At 39.0% G+C, this 20,384-nt stretch overlaps 2 protein-coding genes across 28 annotated transcripts in view; both read left to right on the forward strand.

Moving 5' to 3' along the window:
- The first annotated feature begins 233 nt into the window (after positions 1 to 233).
- Positions 234 to 19,054, forward strand: LOC124179466 (glutamine--fructose-6-phosphate aminotransferase [isomerizing] 2-like). Of its 4 annotated transcripts, XM_046563862.1 has the most exons (15): positions 234 to 416; positions 10,452 to 10,559; positions 10,964 to 11,053; positions 11,145 to 11,288; positions 11,397 to 11,563; positions 11,643 to 11,784; positions 13,303 to 13,326; positions 14,622 to 14,642; positions 15,832 to 15,989; positions 16,080 to 16,319; positions 16,413 to 16,611; positions 16,695 to 16,939; positions 17,027 to 17,182; positions 17,268 to 17,396; positions 17,526 to 19,054. In XM_046563862.1, exons 1-15 carry the CDS (start codon positions 410 to 412, stop codon positions 17,769 to 17,771), a joined length of 2,076 nt encoding a protein of 691 aa, XP_046419818.1. In that variant the 5' UTR covers positions 234 to 409; the 3' UTR covers positions 17,772 to 19,054. The 4 variants fall into 4 exon arrangements, with proteins under 4 accessions (XP_046419818.1, XP_046419826.1, XP_046419835.1 ...); XM_046563870.1 differs by lacking the exon at positions 14,622 to 14,642; XM_046563879.1 differs by lacking the exon at positions 13,303 to 13,326.
- A 558-nt stretch (positions 19,055 to 19,612) lies between these two features.
- Positions 19,613 to 20,384, forward strand: part of LOC124179485 (calcium/calmodulin-dependent protein kinase type II alpha chain) — a 94,974-nt gene continuing 94,202 nt past the window's right edge. For 10 of the 24 annotated variants that reach the window (XM_046563998.1, XM_046564032.1, XM_046564023.1 and 7 more), the window contains exon 1: positions 19,635 to 20,172. In XM_046563998.1, the coding sequence (XP_046419954.1) occupies positions 20,108 to 20,172 (65 nt within the window). In that variant the 5' untranslated portion in view covers positions 19,635 to 20,107. Of the gene's footprint in view, positions 20,173 to 20,384 lie in introns of all 24 variants that reach the window. The other 14 variants (XM_046563898.1, XM_046563937.1, XM_046563928.1 and 11 more) reach the window with 6 other exon arrangements.

Here is a 20,384-nt window from a genome sequence, read left to right on the forward strand (position 1 = left end):
AGAAAAAAAAACCATACAAATGGTCCGGAAAAAAGTGCAGAAGGGGTTTAAAAGTTGAAGGGAAATAATTTTTAAAAAAATAACTAACAAGTTACGGGTCGTCGGTAGAATCGAATTTACGGACGGAACCGCGGTGCGATTGACGCGACAGTTTCGTGCGGCGGCGGCTGAGCGTAAGGCAAAGTCGTGTTGGACGGTTTCAACGCATACATAGAAAACAGCAGGTGCGGCCAGCGGCAGGGCTGTCAATGAAGCGTCGTGTTCGCGTATACGCGTGCCATAAAAAGTGTGCAACGAGCCGCGTATCGGCTCAGATGCCTGCAAGGCTGCAAGGAGTCAGTACCGTCTCGCTTGATCGAGTTACTCTGTATCTACGTGGCGCCTGACCGAGTGACAACAAATCGACAGCATGTGCGGTAAGTCGAAATTGACGTAATACGCGAAACGCCACGGAATCGAGTCAATCAAGTGCCTGCGCCCTCGCTTCTTCACGTCCGTACAACTGCGCGTATACGTGTTACGGTGGGTTGTAGACGTATCGTCGGTTGAAAAAAACCCGCGCACTACGAATCCCACGCGTTACAAGTTTGTCGCACGCTTTTTCGAACAGATGTTTAAGGATAGTTGTCCCACGGTTGGGGAAACCTGACAAAGATTTACGGAATGCGAAACGTTATCGTTGATTTTTTCAATCCAAGAGAAGAAACAACGTCGAAACGTTATTCGATTCGACGCAACACTCTGCGATAGAAATTTCTACCGAAACTCGATTTACGCGTATACGATGCGTCGATCGTACTTTTGAAAAAAATAAATAAAAGATAAAAAGATTTATAATTGTATGGGTGAATGTTACGGAATTTAAACACCCGGAATTTTACAGTAACGTGCATAATGAAGCTGTTCGTAATTGATGTTCGACAAATTTTTATCAAGAATAAATTATTTCGACCGAATTATTATATACAGACGTACAATCATCGTTGATCCGCATAATCGTTCATCTGGTGTGATTAATTAAAACACGAATCGTTGTAGCACGGGGATAATCTAAAAAAAAACAAAAAAAAAAAAAAAAAAACGTGACTAATAATTTTGAATAACTAGAATCACGTTTATTGATAATTTTCATTATCTTTAGAACGACGTGTAAACGTTATCACTGATATTAATCGTCGGACCGTTCTTTACTTTGGAATTTATGAATGCGTCACTCGAAACGTCGTCATTTTTATATTCTCATTTACTTTCGGAGGATTTAATCAGTGTCAAATACTTTTCTTTTTTTAATGCATCAGCCTTTAAATGTATAAATTGCAATTACTCGATGACGAACAAAAGAAACATGTATTGGTTTAATAATTATTTCACATAATGTGCACGTACGTAATGTATGTATGTAATTTAGAATCTATTGGCATAAAATCTTATACGCTCTGTTATCCGATTGAGTGTCTGAAAAATTTCTCTCACTTGGTCGAACCGTACAAGCAAATTTCTTTATTTAAATAGAATCGCGAAAATAGAATATCAATTACGATTTTTTTTTTTCTCGCCATAGTGTTCGAATTTTTACAGAATTTGAAAACGTGCGCATTATCGTTCGCTGTTTTTCACGATTCAGTAAAAATACAGCGAATTTATTTTATGGCAACGTTATCAATTCTTTTCCTGCGCTACTTTTATCGCCACGTCCAAAGTAGAAATCCTCCTAAACTTCGACGGAACGGAAGGAAACGAGATAGGGAAACAGGTCGGTATTGCAGGCATATGCGCACATTTCTCTGCCTCAGCACAGCCATGATTTCGGCCACACTAACAGTAACACAGATTTATCCGCATCCGCGCAGAGCTGTCGAATGTGTAACAACGATATAATTATATTGATATCCCATGATAAAATCATCACCGTCATTCGTAATTTATAGAACCGTCTTCGCCTGCAGTGGGTGGATTTTTTCACTGACGCAATTCCTCGTCGTCGTAACGTGTATACTTGATTTTCGTATACGTGCATGTAAAGCTCTAAATATTTATGCCGCAAGTCTTGCAAAGATAGGAATAGAACGCACGTATCGGAGTTTCAACTTTGACACGCAGTGGAAAATTATATACGAAGAGCGAATTGCACGCTCAGCTATACCCGTGCCGGAAAATATAGAAAGAAAAAAAAGCAGATAAAACTTTACACTACGACATTATAATGAAGTCGACATAGATAAAGATTAAGAATTTTCTTACTTGTATAAGTACGGTACATTCGATCAAACTGACAGTGAATCATACCGCAGCTATTTGCGCTACCGGCCACTTTCGAACCTTTCATTTCTTTGCACACTGATAAATGGGCATGAAATTTTTATACAATAATACATATTGTGATATTAAATGCAAAGAATTCTTCGGAACGGATTCGATGTATCGAATAGTTGAACAAAGTTTCATGAATCTTCGAAAATAATTGACTAATTGGCAGCTGGCCGATAATTATATCGCGATGGAAATTTCAGCATGAGATTTAAAATTCACCTGCAGATCATCTGTACAACTACGTAACACTTGAAGAGGGAATTTTTTATAAAGTAAAAATTCAACTGCGCAGTGTGTGGTGTATTAAAAAAAAAATAAAAAATATCACCAACGTTAGATTTAGCCGAGTGGAAAGTACGCAGCTTGTACGAAATCAGTTGTGAAAAATTTGTTTGCTTTGATTAGAGTCCCAAAGTTGGTGTTTGCCACACGATTGAGCAGCTCGCTAACAGTCAGTCAGCCCCGACTTGAGATAATATCAGAGTTTAGCGTATAAATTATTATCATTATTAATGTAACGATTCCGAGGATTCGATCGTGACCATTCAACAGTAAACGAACGATATAATAATTTCCGCAATCCACAACTGCGGACGAAAGTTCGTAATAACAAATATTGGATAATAGAAGAGAGACTTCGTGGCAGGAAAATAAAGAGATAACGAATCTGCACGTCAGCGGGTTCTCGGTTTTGTCGCCGACATATTGCAAAATCCGAATCGTTCGGCAATGGCCAATGTGGCATTTCTATCAGCAGCGCGCGTTATAACGCGAGAGTGAAAGTTTCGGAGCAACCAAGGCAGGTATGGATGTGTGGAGACGGATCTAGGTGTGGAAAATACACGCATATGGCAGGGGCGAGAGGAGAGCGAGAGCCTGGCGTGTCCAAGGAATGAGTGGCTGACATTTAAAGCCCTGGTGTAATGTGCCAAGAGACCGGAGATCGGACGCGATCGAGGATGAAAAAGTATTGCGATGGGGTGTGACGTCCACCCCGAAGCACGACCATCACGTACACCATTTATACGTGTGACTGCGTGCAAGCATTTACATGCGCCCGTATGTAAAATTGTTGGCATTACACTCTAAAACCGGTTGAAAACCGGTATACCAGCTACTTACTTGAACCCCGTGCAGCTACTTTGGCAAATATATATATACGTATAGAAATGACACTTATTCGATTTATTACACGATGCATCGAAAAAAATTGCTTGAAATAGGAGCCACGTGGATTTAAATGACATTTTACGTATAATTTATACAGTTCCTTTGACATTAAACAAAGTTTACGAAGAAAAATGTCAAGGTTATCTTTATCTGGTATCCCGTGGGGAAAAAAATTCATGCACCAAACACAACAAGGAGGGGTAAAATTATAATAGAGATTGTTGGGCGGTTTGATAACCATATAAAGCAGTTCAGGCTTTTGGAATCAATCTGGACTTCGTGATTCGTCGTGTGTATATATAGATAATGTCTGGCATTGAGTACTTGTCGTACTTTCAATGCTAGATTACTATCGAATGAATTCTGCCCGATAAGCATTCCCTTAGTTTTCAAGTCGGACTTATATATCCTAATTGAGCATAAATTGTCATATATATTGCGTGGTCTCTTTGACGTTATACCGGCACCCCAATTAACACTTGAACGTCACTCTTTTCTGCAATATTTTCGGAAAATTTCTAAAATGCCATAAATAATATTCTTATACCGTATCGTTCCAATATAACGAATTTTAGTATCACAGTTTGTTTTCCCTTTTTTCGAACAGTGTGTATAAATCTAATTATCCTAATCAACTGGTCAAGCATGTAAAAACAGGTGAAGCAAGTGTCGAAATGGCGAAAAGCATGGGCAACCTTTCGTGTTTGATTCGTTTGTACATGTAATACCTACGCCGCGTTTGAAAGCGTGGAATTTTGCGATGATTAAATAAAGTATCGTTTCGGGAGGGTATAATACGTTAGTCTTGACGATAATCACCGGTGTGAATTATTTCGAGAGAGGCATGAATATGCACGGCGAATTTAACGTAATAACCGGTCTCGGAATGTGAAAAATCAACTAGTGGAAAGAAGTGGTGGATGAAAAACCGTGCTCACTATCGTAACGTTTGAAATATCCAAGATCGAGTGAGCAATAAAAAGAGAAATAATATGCGACAAAAGTTTTATGCCTGCAAGGCTATCGTTCGACACGTTAGTCGGTATAACGATTATACGTTAACGAAAAAGAGATAAGAGACTCGATTACAACTAGATTCGTGCATATCGAAATACAAGAAAGTGAAATTCAACGTATCTTCGTTATGCCTGAGTTTGGGTTGAATTATTTTTAGAACGCTGGTTCGAAACGCACGTGGGTACGAGTAAAATGGCGTAATACTTGCCGCCGCATACGTACAGGTATAACATGAATATCGACTTGAACCGAGACGAGTGAAAAAATTTCTTTACAGGAATTGAAACCGTTAAAAATAAAAAATGTCTAATTGCAGGAAGAAACTTCGATGACCAACTTTGCACGGTTCGTTATACCTCGTTTATCATTCTCTCTTTGAAATTTAACCAACTCGCATCTACGAAAGTGAAAATACATTACAAGCTGCTAGTTCGTTTTCTACACAGATCAGATCCTTTGCGTAACTCGCTCGTTAATTGGCTAAACCTAAACGCAAAATTTCTCACAAGTGAAAAATAAATAATTTCCAAATTCGAAATATGCTTCGAGAAAATCAAACAAAATTATACGATAACGACGAATTAATAATTAAGTTAGAAAATCAAGAACCCCTCTATTTTTTTGAAAACCATACACGGGCGACGCAGCTCTCGTTAACTTTCCTTCACGCTTCAGAGCCAGAGTAGTCGTGACTTAATCGAAATATCAATAATAAATAATGGCCTATCGAATGATAATCGGTGGAGCTGAAATTAGTCAAGACACGTCGGTGACTGAATTCTGACAAGCAGAATTTCGAAAGAGTCAAAAGTGGGTGACGCATTCGTTTCAATAATCGCAAATTTGCACGCCTTATGCGGTGATTCGATTCAAATTTATTCGGTCATAGACCGAAAGAGAATAAGTTGTTTTTTTTTTTATTTTATCAACGTTCTAATCAGATCAATCAATATCTGACTGCTTGAAGTGGAGTATGAATTATTTTAATTAAACGAGGCGCAATTTGAACCGAAAGTAAAATGGTTTTACGATCGTTTCAGTCGAGATGGAAATTTTGCTGTATATAAGATGCGATACGCTGCGCGTGTTGATCGATAATTGTAACAAAAGATTAAAAAAAGAAGAAAAGTATAGGATTATTCCGATCGACGCACATTATTATTATCTTTACAATCAACGACCCTTTATCTGTATACACGTATTTTGCATTAAGAATAATTCCGATTATCACAAAGCTGCAGTGCAATAACAGCGAATAATTGATTGCAGTACCTGCCGAGACACGACACAATATCGTTTGATGGACAAAAATGACTTACAATAAACGATAATCATGGACATATATATATAAAAAGTCGAAATTGATAAAAATCTTAACGACTGCAACATAATTATGACAGATTCTTCTGTCATTTTACTCACGTGTTCTGCGACAGTTTGTAGAACCGGGATGAAGGGCCTCGAAATTGAAAATTATCTTCCTCCTACACTGCAAGCACCGGCAGCATGTAATCGCCTAATTAAGCCACAGCTGTGTAACGAATGCGATTTTATTTCATCACGTTTTCCGCCGTCTCGTTGTGCAGTGAGTAATAACGCGTGCGAGTTTCCCTGAAAAAAATAAAATATGAGCGTGAATTACGGTGTTTTATCAACTCATATTTTATGACGAGGGTATAAATATGCGAGTTGCGAGGCAAAGCAAAGAATGTGGATCACAGCGATGGATAGGAAACGAAAACACGGCGTCACGTTCCGTTTGTAACGTAATATCGCCCAGCCGATACACTGTTGATCATTGCAGAAAGGTTAGCAAATTTTGTCTCAGCAAAATAAAAACATTACCAACAATAGTTATATCGTTACGCTGGTTTTCTTTTTTTTTTCTCAATTAAATAATTCCAATATTACATGCAAGACATTTTATAGACGTGTGTATAATGTTGTATAATCGGGGGCACTGAAGTTTCACTGGCTAACATTATTAAGGCGTGCATGAATATATATACATATGTAATATATATATATATATATATATATATATGTATATTGATAATTTAGAAAGTTTCCTCAATCACATCTCTACCGGAGTCTGTAAACATTTTAAGAGACGTGAAGATATTTCTATCGGTGTATCATATTTTACGTGCCTGCATTACCGAACAAAGTTAGCGCGTCAATTTTTTAACAGACCAGCAAAATTGCAAAGAAAAAAAAGAAAAAAATGTCACTAGATAATCTGTATTTGTAAAGATATTTTCCCCTTTGCTCGTGTATACCACATACATTAAAATTTTTTCGTCAATGTTCGTTTTGTCATGAATTGCCATTGATATCCTAATCATCGTATTCATCGTGACGAAGAACAAAACACGAAATCGGAACGTGTGTCAATGTCGGAAAAAATAAAACAGCAACAATAATGAGAGCAATAATGAGAGCAATAATAATAAAAAAACTAATATGAGTGGTGCGGGGGAAAAAAGAGAACCCCGAAAAATCTACTTATGAAAATATTTGATACACGCGTTTCAAGTGGATGGGCATGATATGTTTTATCGTATCTCGTGGATCTCCAGTCGTAGAGACTGACTCGCATCTGACAATGCGGGACATTGTTAAACGTCTTATAGATCCATTACGTCGTACCTAATTTTGGATAAGATTTATCTGGCCACATGATTTTATCGAGAGAAGCATCTCTCTTTGTCGCGAATACCTGATATACACATATCGTCAGGATTGCTAGTAAAACATACGGGTATGGTAAGTCTTAAGATCAATCTCTCGATAATTTGCTATCTCAAATGTTATTTAATCATTGGACTAAAATCAGGACAGTCATCGAATTGACAGTGAAAACGAGATCCGATGATAAAATCTCGCCAGAGGTAAGCCGAGAAACGAATTACCGAGTCTATAACTATTCACCCTTTGAACTATTCACAAAGAGATCAATATGATATTTGTAGACTTTTTTTACTTATTTATTTATGTTTTTTTTCTTCTGTCGCACAAAGAAAAATTGAATTATTCATCAACAGAGCAAAGATGACAAGGTTCGACGGATTTTTTACTGCGAGTCCTTGACGAAGAAAATATTTAAATATTTGTAACTATGTTTAAGGTATAAATTAAATATACTATTCTGCCCGCAAACTCGGGTTCGGTTACTTTTTTCTCTTTTATTCACATGTAATAATAAATTTATCGGTCGTGTGTGGCTGTGAGCGAAAGTTTGGGCAATACGTGCTCCGAGCGTGTCTGCGTGCATCGAGCAAATTTACACCCGCGTCTCATGCCGCAATTATTACGTATTAGCGAGATTTTAGCATATCCGCGCGGTTTTGCGCCTATATACCTTGTGGCTATAATAGCGGTATATTTTTTATGCAACGTGATATAACGGGAGTCCTATACCGGCGGTAAGTGCAGCGGCAAGTTTCCCTTTCACTTATTAACCTACAAGTTTCAAATATCGTTATTAAAGTTCGTCTCCCTCGGTGACGAAATTTACGTTGGTGATTTTTCGAGCCTGAATAAATTTCCATCGCGGATAGGAGACGGAACATTTTCTGGGATATAGCTGTCGTAAGACTTTCGGTGTAATATAATGTCACAGCGAAATAGAACCGCACCGCGAATGTTTGATGGTTAAAAGTCTCGCAGCTTATCGCTTTTTGAAAAAAGCAAAATTCAATCGGAATACCTGATCTTCGGACTATTATTATATTGGGTAGGGTACAACGATATTAGCCTACCTGGCTTAGTCGATAAGAGTAAACAGCATTCATGTATTCATGCCGCTGTGCAATATGCGCCATTAAACACTAATCGATTTATTATGTCCCATCCTCGTGCCGCGATCATCAAAACGCGATACAAGATCGATATCGCATTTATTGTCGATAGATATCGTACACGGTACGTAGGTACATGAAACAGTGGAAAACGCTCGATGAGGGCAATAATTAGTGACATTGGTACATACCAATTTTGAACAGTGTATTTCATACCGCTGCTTCAAAGTCTTCGATTCATCGCCAGGAGTCGCCTACTCCTGCGAAAATTGTTGATAACAATTCAGAATGGCTAAGTGACTCGACATATTGTTTATCAATTCGCGGATCCTGCACCAACGAATACATTGAGATAAAGATTCCGGGAAAAAAAGGTCAGAAGATATCAGAGGCCTGGTTGCTATTCCACTACTATGAATAGGGACGATTATCCCGTTGCGAAATGCAAAGCGACAGTGCTAAACTCATTGACAGTCCGAATCGAAGAAGAGCTGGCTGCAGCGTTGTCTGCCATCGACAGTCTTGAATCTCAATACTCGTCGTCCTTTCGCCAGTTCGCAACGGAAATTCTTTGGTTCAAAGTTACCCGGGTTCAGGCTGATGATCCGACGACCGGCTCACCTTTGCAGTAACGGAGAGAGAAGGAGAAGGAGAAAGAGAAAGAGAAAGAGAAAGAGAGAGAGTCGCGTTATCCATAAATTTATACCTTCACCTGCGAGCGGCTTGTTCACGATGAAAAACAAGCCTTACGTGGAATTTTAAGAGGATCATGGACAGCGAACAGTGACGTCGAAGAAAGAAAGGCTTGGGGCTGTTATTCGGGCGGATGAGCCCAGCTCACAACAAACGTGGCACTGTTCACTGTCCATGGATATTCCAGCTCTGCGTGGCGGGTGAAAACCGGGAACCGGAATCGCTGGAAGTACAAGGACAATTGATACGACGTTCACTGTGAGTTCATACCGTTGCTCGCACTTGACACTTGGGCAGTCGATACGCGTGATAAACGATCGGTATTTACTGTTTAAAATACTTTTTCAACGGAATTATTAGCAACGCGCCGAAGGCCAGCCGTCGATAGCGAAAATCCGATGGCAACCATTTTTTTTCTCTTGCTTTCCTTTTTTTTCACTCGTCATCTTTAACTGCTGCCTGCACATGTATGTAGATTGTATGGGTATAATTGATGAGGCGATAGCGGAACGAGTGTCCGGCGGATTGGGCACAGGATTATCTTGGATTACCAACGTGCCACTCTTGGCGGGCTTCAAAGCTCCTAAATACAACCGTCGAAGCTTGTTCTTTCCAAATTTCTTGATTGTCGCAACGAAAATGAGCGATCGTCAACTCCTCGTATTCTTATCGTCAGCCCGGAAAATCGATTCTGTATACGAATATTTTCTACCGCAGCTATCGCTACGATCAGGAAGCATAGAAAGCTCGATTGCATCGTGTCATATCAGCTCTCACTCGTGTTTCTTTCGTAGGTTCGTCGTGCATTCGATAGAATTCGATACCCGAGAATCTAGTTTCACTGTTCGAAGAGCGCCCGGAGGTTATTTTCACTCTTGTTATTCCATAGTTTAAATACATCGAGTTCCACCACTTAGCGAACCATTCTCTCCGACCTTGTCGTTCTCTCGGCATTAGTTCGTTATGCTCGTATCTAATGGAACGTCTATGGATGAAAGGGAATGTGGCACCGTAGCCGCCTCGGTACGTGTAGATGTAAAGTTCTACCGAAATCGAAAGGCCGCCGTTTGAGAGTAATTATCAAGGACACGGGCATTCTAAGATGACTGGCAACCTGACGAGATTACCGTTTCACATTTCGTCGAGTATACAGAAAGAACTCCGGCGTGTGTAATGTTAAAAGCTCGGTTAAAAGTCGAACAAATATTATGACAGACTGTATAATCTGTATTATCTTATTAACTTTTATTTTTCATAGACAAATATGGTTTCTCTCTTTGGAGCATTGAAAAATTGAACACGAGGGACAAAAGGCAGAGCCTTGGTTGCGAGCCTGAATAATAAATTATAATTCATGAGACTGGGGATCAAATTTGGCAGCATGATCAAGGGGACTGTCCAAATTTCGACCTAGCGTTGTTTCAATTCTGTATATTATTATATTATTATACTTGTCCGCAGGAATATTTGCATACCTCAACTATCTCACGCCGAAGAGCAGGAAAGAAATTCTTGAGCTGCTTGTTGGCGGACTGAAGAGACTCGAATACCGTGGATACGATTCAGCCGGTAAATCACCCAAATATTTGAATTACTAATAATTTGTGGTTTTGACCGAGACTCTCAGCTAGACGAAACATAATATGTAAATACACTATAGAGAATATATGGACGTGAAAAAAATGTTTATACCTCTATACTATATCGCGAGGACATTTCTTTGTTTAATAAGAAAAAAGAAAGAGGGTAAAGAAAAACCAAAACCTGCCGCAGCCTTCGCGACGTTCGAATTAGTTTTTTTTTTCTCTTTTTTTCTCAATCGCGAAATCGGTGCAGCCTTTCTCATTCGAGCGACAAGTTTTAAGGTCGAAACTTTGAATGTATTTCTTGCATTCCTTTACACGGGATTTAGCATGTAGATATGTTTGTTAATCTTTACCATAAATCTTTATTACGATCCTTTCATTCCGCAGGCGTCGCACTCGATTCTTGCGATGGAAAGGACATCGCCGTCATCAAGAAGCAAGGAAAGGTTCAAGCGTTGGAGGACGAGATCTTGAAAAGTATGCCGCAGGCCTTGGTCGCAATTAATACCGACCAACGATTGAACACGGAACCCTTTTAATAACTTTCTTCGTTTTATTCCCCCCTCAGACGAAAAGCTCGACTTCGATGAAACGACGCTAAGCCACGTCGGAATAGCTCACACACGTTGGGCGACTCACGGAGTTCCATCGGAAGTGAATTCTCACCCGCAGCGTTCCGACATCGAGCACTCGTTCGTAGTTGTCCACAACGGTAAGATTCTCGATACTCGCGAGTTATAAAAATTCAACTGCAAGTGGCAATCTGTCCGTACAAACATCGACCGCATCCGTAAACTGATACCAATTCCATACACCGCAGGTATCGTGACGAACTACAAGGAAGTGAAGACCCTGCTTCAGCACAGAGGTTACTGCTTCGAGAGCGAGACGGACACTGAAGTAATCGCGAAGCTTGTTCATCACCTGTGGACCCAGCATCCGAACTACTCGTTCCGCGAATTGGTCGAGCAAGTGATTCAGCAATTGGTGCGTTTTAGAAGTTCCAAGTTTCGAGACGTTGTCGATAAGACGGCTTGTAATTCTCTGCCATTGTATGTTGAATCAGGAGGGAGCTTTCGCTCTTTGCTTCAAGAGCAAACATTTCCCCGGTGAGTGTGTCGCTACTAGGCGAGGATCGCCTCTGCTAGTTGGTATCAAGACCAAAACTAGACTCGCCACCGACCACGTACCGATTCTTTATGGCAAGGGTGAGTATCTGGCGGTCTGGCGTGTGGGTTAGAGTAGGACGGAAAAATTGAAGTAAAGAAAGAAGGAAAGAAAAAACTTCAAGTGTTTGACGATACTTGGTTTCAGCGTTAGGTGTCACTTGATAAAAAAATCGAGTATGTACTTGCGAACAGCGATAGATTGATTTGACGGGTGGAATCAGGAGGAGATTAACGGTGTTAAATTCAAGTATCCAGCTGTCGAATCAGTGGAGAAAACTGATAGAGATAAAAGAAACGGCGTCTAAATGTCTGTATGCATATTTAATTTTATTCCCTGAGTATGTTTAAGAACGGCGGAATACTCAGGCGACGATTACGGACGGATGGTAGAGCAAAGAGCTGTGAAAGAGCGAGGTCATAGAGAAATGAAAATCGAAAAATGAAGAAGAGAAAAGAAAAAAAATAAGAAAAGAAAAAGAAAAAAACACCTGGTGATGGAATAATAATGACATTGTAATTAACAGAATATTAATTATTTGGTATACTTCTATACGAACTATATTGGCACATACGTCAAAGCTGTAAATACGTACAGGCTTACATGTATACACGGTCAGAGTTGTAAATTAATAGTTGAAATAAGCAGTAGATTAATCGGTTGATATCCCGAATATTATCTCCTTTTCCCCTGTTCCAAATGTATAACGTTACATACACGTCCACAATTGCATATTTAACATAGCCGTATAATTGCGTTCTTTTTCTAACTTATCGCATATCGTATTAACTCAACGCAACCCTTGCACGATTTGTATTGCACGTATTAACGCTAGATTGATCGCATGAACTAAAGTAAATTCGCAACAATAAAAAGAGAACTAACGAATCGCGCGATACTAACAAATTGTACAGTTGCCCATCGCACGTCTGCCTAAACTAATATTTTGCACTATTTGCGTCACGGGTATCTTACGATGCACGCGCCACCGAGTATCCATGTCATATGATTAGACGATAATTTATTTTTAACGAATCATCGTACGCATACAACTTCTGCATTCATTGTAAACAGAAATCATTCGCGTAGATGTTTTATATTTACTTCGAAACACCGCAGAAAGCCGGAATTAATTGTAAAATGAAATTAGTATTAATATTTCACTCAATAATTGTACATGGGTATTTTTTTTTTTTTATTCGCGAACCTAATATTACTCAACTAAAATGCAAATGTTGCAAAATTTAGCGCATCAAAATTTTGGAATACAGGTGAAATTTTTTATCGAATATATACAGAGTCCTCTCCGATACCGGCATAAATAAATAACATATTCACAAATTTGCGTTCAACTGCAGGTTGCCAATTGTATTTATATGATTTATTACGTTTAGTTTATGTGTTTAGTGAGTTGATTCCAATTATTAGTATTATATTAATTGCCAGTGGTTTATACGTAGATTTGAAAGAATTATCTAATTTTGATATGGATACTACATGAGAATGTTTATTTTGCATGAATCGTCCCCGATTTGCACCCCAACTTTCTGCCTGAACAGATGACTTCCCACTCAAAGCCAAAGGTATACACACTATTTGAGTACTTTAATCTTATAAAGTTGCAAATTGTTGAATGACGTAAAAAGATTGCGTCATTTATAATTTCTTATCCTAATTTTTTATCACCTATCTCTCAATTATACGCTTCGCTACAAATTTTTACTTATCGAGACTTGTTTGCCTGTCTACTTGGTTATTTACTCGGTTTTCGGATATTCTTCATTTCCGACCTTTCAATATGGTCATCGTGAAAAATCAACGTTTATCTTTCGCAATTCCGAACATGTTGTCCAACGGCGAGTGAAACTGCACGAAAATATAATAATAACAACAACAACAATAATAATAATAATAATAATCTATTATTGTTCTATGTATAATTATACTCACATCTTTGTTTTTACGTCACCTGATATTTAACACGGTGTAACCATTCTTTTTTTCTATTAACTTGTTTGTTTGTTTGTTTGTGCAAAAAATCACGCGAGTAACTGCAAGTGTATAATCGAGACGAATAGTCAATATCGAAAAACTGATAGGAACGGAGTATAGATGTAACGGACCAAATTGCTGATGATATGCTCGTTGAAACTTCACGTCCGATTATTGAAAAAAAAATACCGACGAAAAAGAGATACTGGAAGAAGCATAATTGTATTCGTCTCCATAAATTCGTCCCGTAGTAAAATGATTTTGTTCACTTAGAGATTTGTCGATTTGTTTTTGTTGTCATATATATATAGTATATATATATATGTATATCTTTTTTTTTTCTAATGAATTTCTGTTGAATTATTTTGCTTCGTCTGTGTGTTGAAAATTTCTCAATTTTAAACGCGTAGAAAGTAATTGAGCTGCACTCAGTGCTGAACGAACATTTGATGAAGTGATTACCGTTCACGGAATGTTTTTAAAGTCACTGCATATTTAATACAGTGTCATTCTCATTTGCTCATTCAGCACTGAATCTTTTTCTATACGTATATGTCGGATTGAAAATATTCAGAGAAGGATGAGGTGATTGAAAAATATGTATGAGGTATTATTTAAAAATAGCTCATTCAGTCTTTCTCAAATTCATCGAACATAAGACAATTGATGATTTATCATTACGGTCTACATGTGGTAAAACCAAATTCTTCGTCCTTTTCCGAATCTCAGTTATAGTTTCGAAAATAGAATTTTTGCATGTGTTTTCTTTTTTTTTTTTTAAACTATATTCCTGTTTTGTACCGTATTATGTTATGTTTATATCTTTTAGCATGGTTTGCTGACTAATGTTTTTTTTTTATTTTTCCCCTTTCTCCCTGATTTGCAGAAGGTGACACAGCTCCCCAAGGTATTACTTTATACTCAGTTTTATGCTACTCCTTTGCTATTGTTCCTTTTACGTGCTTCTTTTTCTGTCGTCTTCTTGTTTTATGTATTTATTTCATTTGATGTTTTTTTTTTTTTTTTTAAAAATTGTTTTTACAAACGTAAACAAATCGTGCTTCAAACTTTTTTTTTCATATAAAAATCGTTTAACGCTTGCTATCACACTTCATCCGCAGCAGCTGCGTCTTATAGTGAGCTTATATCGCATAATTCTTTCCAAAATAATCTCATTTTGCTCCCGAATTACTTGTCCAATCCCTTCGCTACGTACGAAACACTTACATTGTATACATTAGTATACCTATATTATAAATTGAATTTAAGACTAAATAATCAATATTCAGTAACTTATAAATGTCAAAAAAAAAAAAAAAATCGCAGTATGAGATGATTGTGACAACATTATCGTATTCGTAAATTATTGACATCCGATACTTTTATACACATCGAGATCACTTGGTTTAATTATTAATAAATTACCTAAGTTCGATGATGTATATGATTTTTTTTTTTTTTTTTTTTTTTTACTATGTACGTTGCATTTTTTTTTATCTGCCAGTTGATACACCTACCTTTACATTTTTTGGGCTATTCTAAGCGGTCTTTAAGCAGATGGTTAAATTCAAATAATCGCTTACTTTCTGGCATGGGGTAGACGCGTCAAAGAGCATGATGGTGCATATTGGAATGACACAACGCAAAAGTTCAATAAATTATACCAAGGAAGTTAACAAAAAATTTCGTTACCTGCCACTGTAGTGTTACAAAAATCTATTGTACACATTACGTAAAATCGTGTTGTGTCATTTTGTCACACACATATATATATATATAGCTCATTATACATATATATGTGTAATAGCCTCCTTGGGACTAAGTTTTCTCACCAAAACTTGGCGAAAGAATATTCCTGCACATAAGAATGTTCACAGGCATCACAATTGCAATACGTTCAACGAGATTTTTTGAAGGGGTTCGGTTCTTGAAGTGAAAGTTTTCCAAGGTTTCATTTGTAAATACTAATGGAATGTAAAAGAAAATTCGTTTCATTTGATGACGGTTGCAATTTAAACCGAATGAAATTGTAAAGTGCAGGAAAATTCTTTTTCCCATCATTAAGTGATTCGGACTAACGAAAAATGGTGAAACAGATCATCGCCCCCACGGAAGAGGCTCGGATTTGCCAATTATTCCACGCAGCGACAGCACGTCCGAGTTTCAACCCCTCGAAGACAAGGAGGTCGAATACTTTTTTGCCTCTGACGCGAGCGCCGTGATCGAACACACCAACAGAGTAATTTTCCTCGAGGTAATTAATTTCTCTCTCCTTTTGTCCGCTTGCGGTTGGAACGACCGCACAAGACGTTCCTTGGATAACCGATTCGATGTGTATTCGCAGGACGACGATGTCGCCGCGGTTAAAGACGGAGCGCTCTGCATCCATCGTCTCCGTCGTCTGATGGACGACCCTCACGCTCGTGAGATATGCACTTTGAAAATGGAAATTCAGCAAATAATGAAGGGTAACTACTCGTACTTCATGCAGAAGGAAATTTTCGAACAGCCCGAGTCGGTGGTCAACACGATGAGGGGACGTCTTAATTTCCGGGACGATTCCGTGACTCTTGGCGGTATCAAGGTGGGTCGCACGTGGCGTGAGTAACGCGACAACGGCGCTTCACCAACCATTCCCAAACTCCCTAAAGCAGAGAATAACCAAACTATCCTTCAGGATTACATACCGGAGATAAAAAGGTGCAGAAGACTGATGCTTATCGGGTGCGGAACCAGCTATCATTCGGCAGTGGCGACCAGACAGCTCCTCGAGGAGCTCACGGAGTTGCCGGTGATGGTCGAACTCGCTTCCGACTTTTTGGACAGAAATACACCGGTCTTCAGGGACGACGTTTGCTTCTTCATATCGCAGTCCGGTAAGGAGAGGTTCAACTTTCTTGTTCCGACCTTAATTCGTCTCGAACGTACGGGAACTGGACGTGACGTTTCTGCTCGACAGGCGAGACCGCGGACACTCTTATGGCACTTCGTTACTGCAAGGGTAGAGGAGCGCTAATCGTCGGTGTGACGAACACGGTGGGCAGCAGCATATGTCGCGAGTCTCACTGCGGTGTTCACATAAACGCCGGACCCGAGATCGGTGTCGCAAGTACGAAGGCTTACACATCCCAGTTCATATCTCTGGTGATGTTTGCTCTGGTTATGAGCGAGGACAGAATCTCTCTTGGAAACAGACGGCTCGAGGTTGGTGACGGAGCGAGAATTTTTATACGATTGGCGGACGCCGTGGCGGCTTTGGTAACTCTGACGACGCTGTCTCTCTCTTTCCAGATCATCGAAGGACTCAAGAACCTCGACAATCTCATTCGCGAGGTTCTCAAGCTCGACGACAAGGTCAAGGAACTGGCGAAATCCCTGTTCCAGCACAAGTCCCTTTTGATAATGGGTAGAGGGTACAATTTCGCAACGTGCATGGAGGGCGCCCTCGTGAGTTCATATCGACGACACTGATTGTGAGCTACCGTTCGACACAACGACCGGTTACCACTAAATTTTTCTCTCTGTTTCACAGAAAGTCAAGGAACTAACTTACATGCACAGCGAGGGAATAATGGCCGGTGAACTGAAGCACGGTCCTCTGGCTCTCGTCGACGATTCAATGCCCGTCATCATGATCGTCATGAGGGATCCCGTTTACGTGGTAAGCGTTTACACAATTTTTCGAACGCCGGTGTTTTGTCCGAGGAAGCTCTCTTCCCGCTTCTCGGCTCGTTGCTTTCGACGTCCATACTCGCACGATGAACTGTATAATAATTATAAATTTTTGCAGAAATGCATGAACGCTCTCCAGCAAGTAACAGCCCGAGAAGGAAGACCTATAGTGATATGCGAGGAGGGAGACAAGGAGACGATTGCTCTTGCCGATAGAGTATTGGAGGTGCCGAAGACCGTAGACTGCCTGCAAGGCATCCTTACCGTCATTCCGATGCAACTTTTGTCATTCCACATCGCGGTGTTGCGTGGCTGCAACGTCGACTGTCCGAGAAATTTGGCAAAGTCAGTCACAGTCGAGTAGAGTAGTGTAGGACTCGCATGCAGGATTAGGAATCGCAATTGGCGATAAGGAGAGTCGGTGGATCGTGGCCAATGATGCGTAACGAGGGCTGAATTCTGAGAGGCTGGCTTGTTTACATCGGCATCGACAGTGATTGCCAGGCGTGTATTTACTAGCGAAAAGATTAGAATCTGCGGGACTTGGAGAATTCTAAGGATATACTAAGCAAACTTTGTTCCATTAACTCGAGAGCGGATGGTGCGGGAATAATCTTCGGGAAATATTATTAAAACCGAGTTCTCCGTCGCCGCAAGAGACGATTTGGTAAAATTTCACGGAAATCGAGTTCGATTTGAATTGGTACCGCCCATCGTCGACTTAAAGTAAATACCTGTCAATGATTAACGCGTGTATGTCAAGTATCGAAATACAACTATTCCAATACGCGAAGAAAAAAATGTTACGGATTGAGGCGTTAGAATGTTTATGTGTGGGTGTGTGTACGCGATATGTAGATGCAGGTGAAATTTGTCACACAGTATGTCATTTCATGCATTTCACATCACAAGTTTCGGATGGTTAATCTGTAACCAGATACGTCAGTGTGTACGATTAACATCGTTTACCGTATGTTAAAATCTATACATATAAATGTATAGATATTAATGAGATACAAACGAATTATCATACGATGCGAAACTTGTATTGAATAATAAATCAATAATTATAGTTTAAGAATTTCAATATATATATAGTATTGTTGGGGAAAATTGTTATATTTTGTAAACTATTTCGGAAAAACTCTGACAAGCTTTTAACATCGTTTAGACAGCGCTTGTAGGTATTCTGTGATTGTGGTTCATTTGTTGAATCTGATATACATTATTTATATGAAGAAAAAAAATCTATGTACGTAGCGTGCGTAAGCACTGTGTATTGTAAACAGTTTAGCTCGAAATACGAAAGTTTTCAAGTCACTTGTAGTAACTGTTCAACAAATGGCACGTACCACTTTTCAAATTCATTCTCTGTTCTATATTTCTTTTACTTTCTATCGCGACATTGGTTACCTTGTGACATTCTGTGCTGCAGCTGTCGTATTCAGCTACTTAATAGAATCGTGTAAGGATTTTTCTAGAATTATATAATTGAGATTTAGTTAGTTTAATTATTATACACATTCGTCGTCACGCTTAGTTATCACGGTTATAGCTATACTGTATCGGACCAGAATGTAATCTTTGTAATATTGTTAAAATAATATACAATTTACGCACCGTAAAAATAAAAAATTAAAAATCAAAGCAATTAACATCCTATCAACGAGACTTAATGTTAAAAATTCTTTGCAAATATTGGCAAAGACTAACTGAATTTAGGAACAGTATTTCACAGTAACAAAGCATTTTAGTGAAAAAGCTTTGACAAATCGATACTGATGTAATTTTAGTGAAAGTTTCCTCAAATTCGAGCTACATTTATACCGAACAACTATTTGTAAACAAAAGTAGAAAGTTGAGGAATCGTCAGTGGGGTATTATTTTGATTTTCGAGACTTAAACGCTGGTTAGAATGAGCGAGCTTCTAGGGTTTTGAAATATATTTGTGTAGCTGCGCGTTGGCTTCGTACATTGATTAAACGTTTGAACAGCGAATGGGTATTAAAAAGAAATTCAACGTACCTATAAAATATCAATACAAGTAAAAAACAAGAGCTGGGAATCAATTTTCAAAGCTTCTCCAAAGCATCGGCAATGCAGATCGGTGAAACGAGTGGTTCGGTGCAAGGGAAATTGTGATTTAAAATATTTTGCCCCGCAACGTTATTGATTTTCAATTCGCAGTATAGGTATAACAGGCAAGGCATGAGGAGAAGAGCGAATAGTTGAACGAAGCTCGAAGCTCGATAAGTACGCGTAGGGTTACCCGCGAGTGTGCATAGGTGATATTCGCAAATTATACCTAATCGTTGTATAAATTCGCGACGAAGTAATAGGTGTGGTAAATTTTTGAAATCGTCTAATTTTAAAACGGGGATAAGTCGGCGAGAAAAAAAAACCAGTATCTTTTCCTCGGTTATATTTCATCGGAGGTGGTGGTAATACGGCGCCTACGACGCAAGTCAGTTGACCCACCGACGCCGAGTGAAACGGACGTAGGTCGAAATACGCTCCGTAGTAAAATAATTCCGTAGAGTAATGTGAATAACCGATAATAGTAGAGATTGATAAATATTGTCAAAACAATCGCTGTGTTTATTACCATAGTTTTTATTGATCGAATTTGACCGGCCAGTTTCCTAGCGTAGTGTCGGGGGCCGCTTTCTCAGTAGTGAGGTAAATATTGTAGTTTTCGGTATGGCTGCTCCAGCAGCTTGTACGCGTTTCAGTGATAACTATGACCTTAAGGAGGAACTGGGAAAGTAAGTAGAAACGTCAAATGAAATGAAATCGTTTCTATTTAATTATTGTTTCTTACTTCAATCTCATTATTTTCCTTCTATCTTTCGTTCGTTATTTTTCAAATTACGCCGTGTTGCTTTCGCGTCCGTCCGCCGTTCCTTGCCGGGAACCCCCCCAACAATTTCCCAAAATTAAAATCATCTCCTCGTCGTCATCGTCATCGTCATCGTCA

This window comes from Neodiprion fabricii, chromosome 1 (genome assembly GCF_021155785.1).
Source record: "Neodiprion fabricii isolate iyNeoFabr1 chromosome 1, iyNeoFabr1.1, whole genome shotgun sequence".
In the NCBI taxonomy this organism is placed as follows: domain Eukaryota; kingdom Metazoa; phylum Arthropoda; class Insecta; order Hymenoptera; family Diprionidae; genus Neodiprion; species Neodiprion fabricii.

Excerpts from the sequence above, each read along its gene's own strand:
- LOC124179466 (XM_046563862.1), top strand. Across the intron at positions 11,785-13,302 it reads ACCGATTCTTTATGGCAAGG|ATGACTTCCCACTCAAAGCC; the intron begins GTGAGTATCTGG and ends CTGCCTGAACAG. Across the intron at positions 16,320-16,412 it reads TGACTCTTGGCGGTATCAAG|GATTACATACCGGAGATAAA; the intron begins GTGGGTCGCACG and ends ACTATCCTTCAG.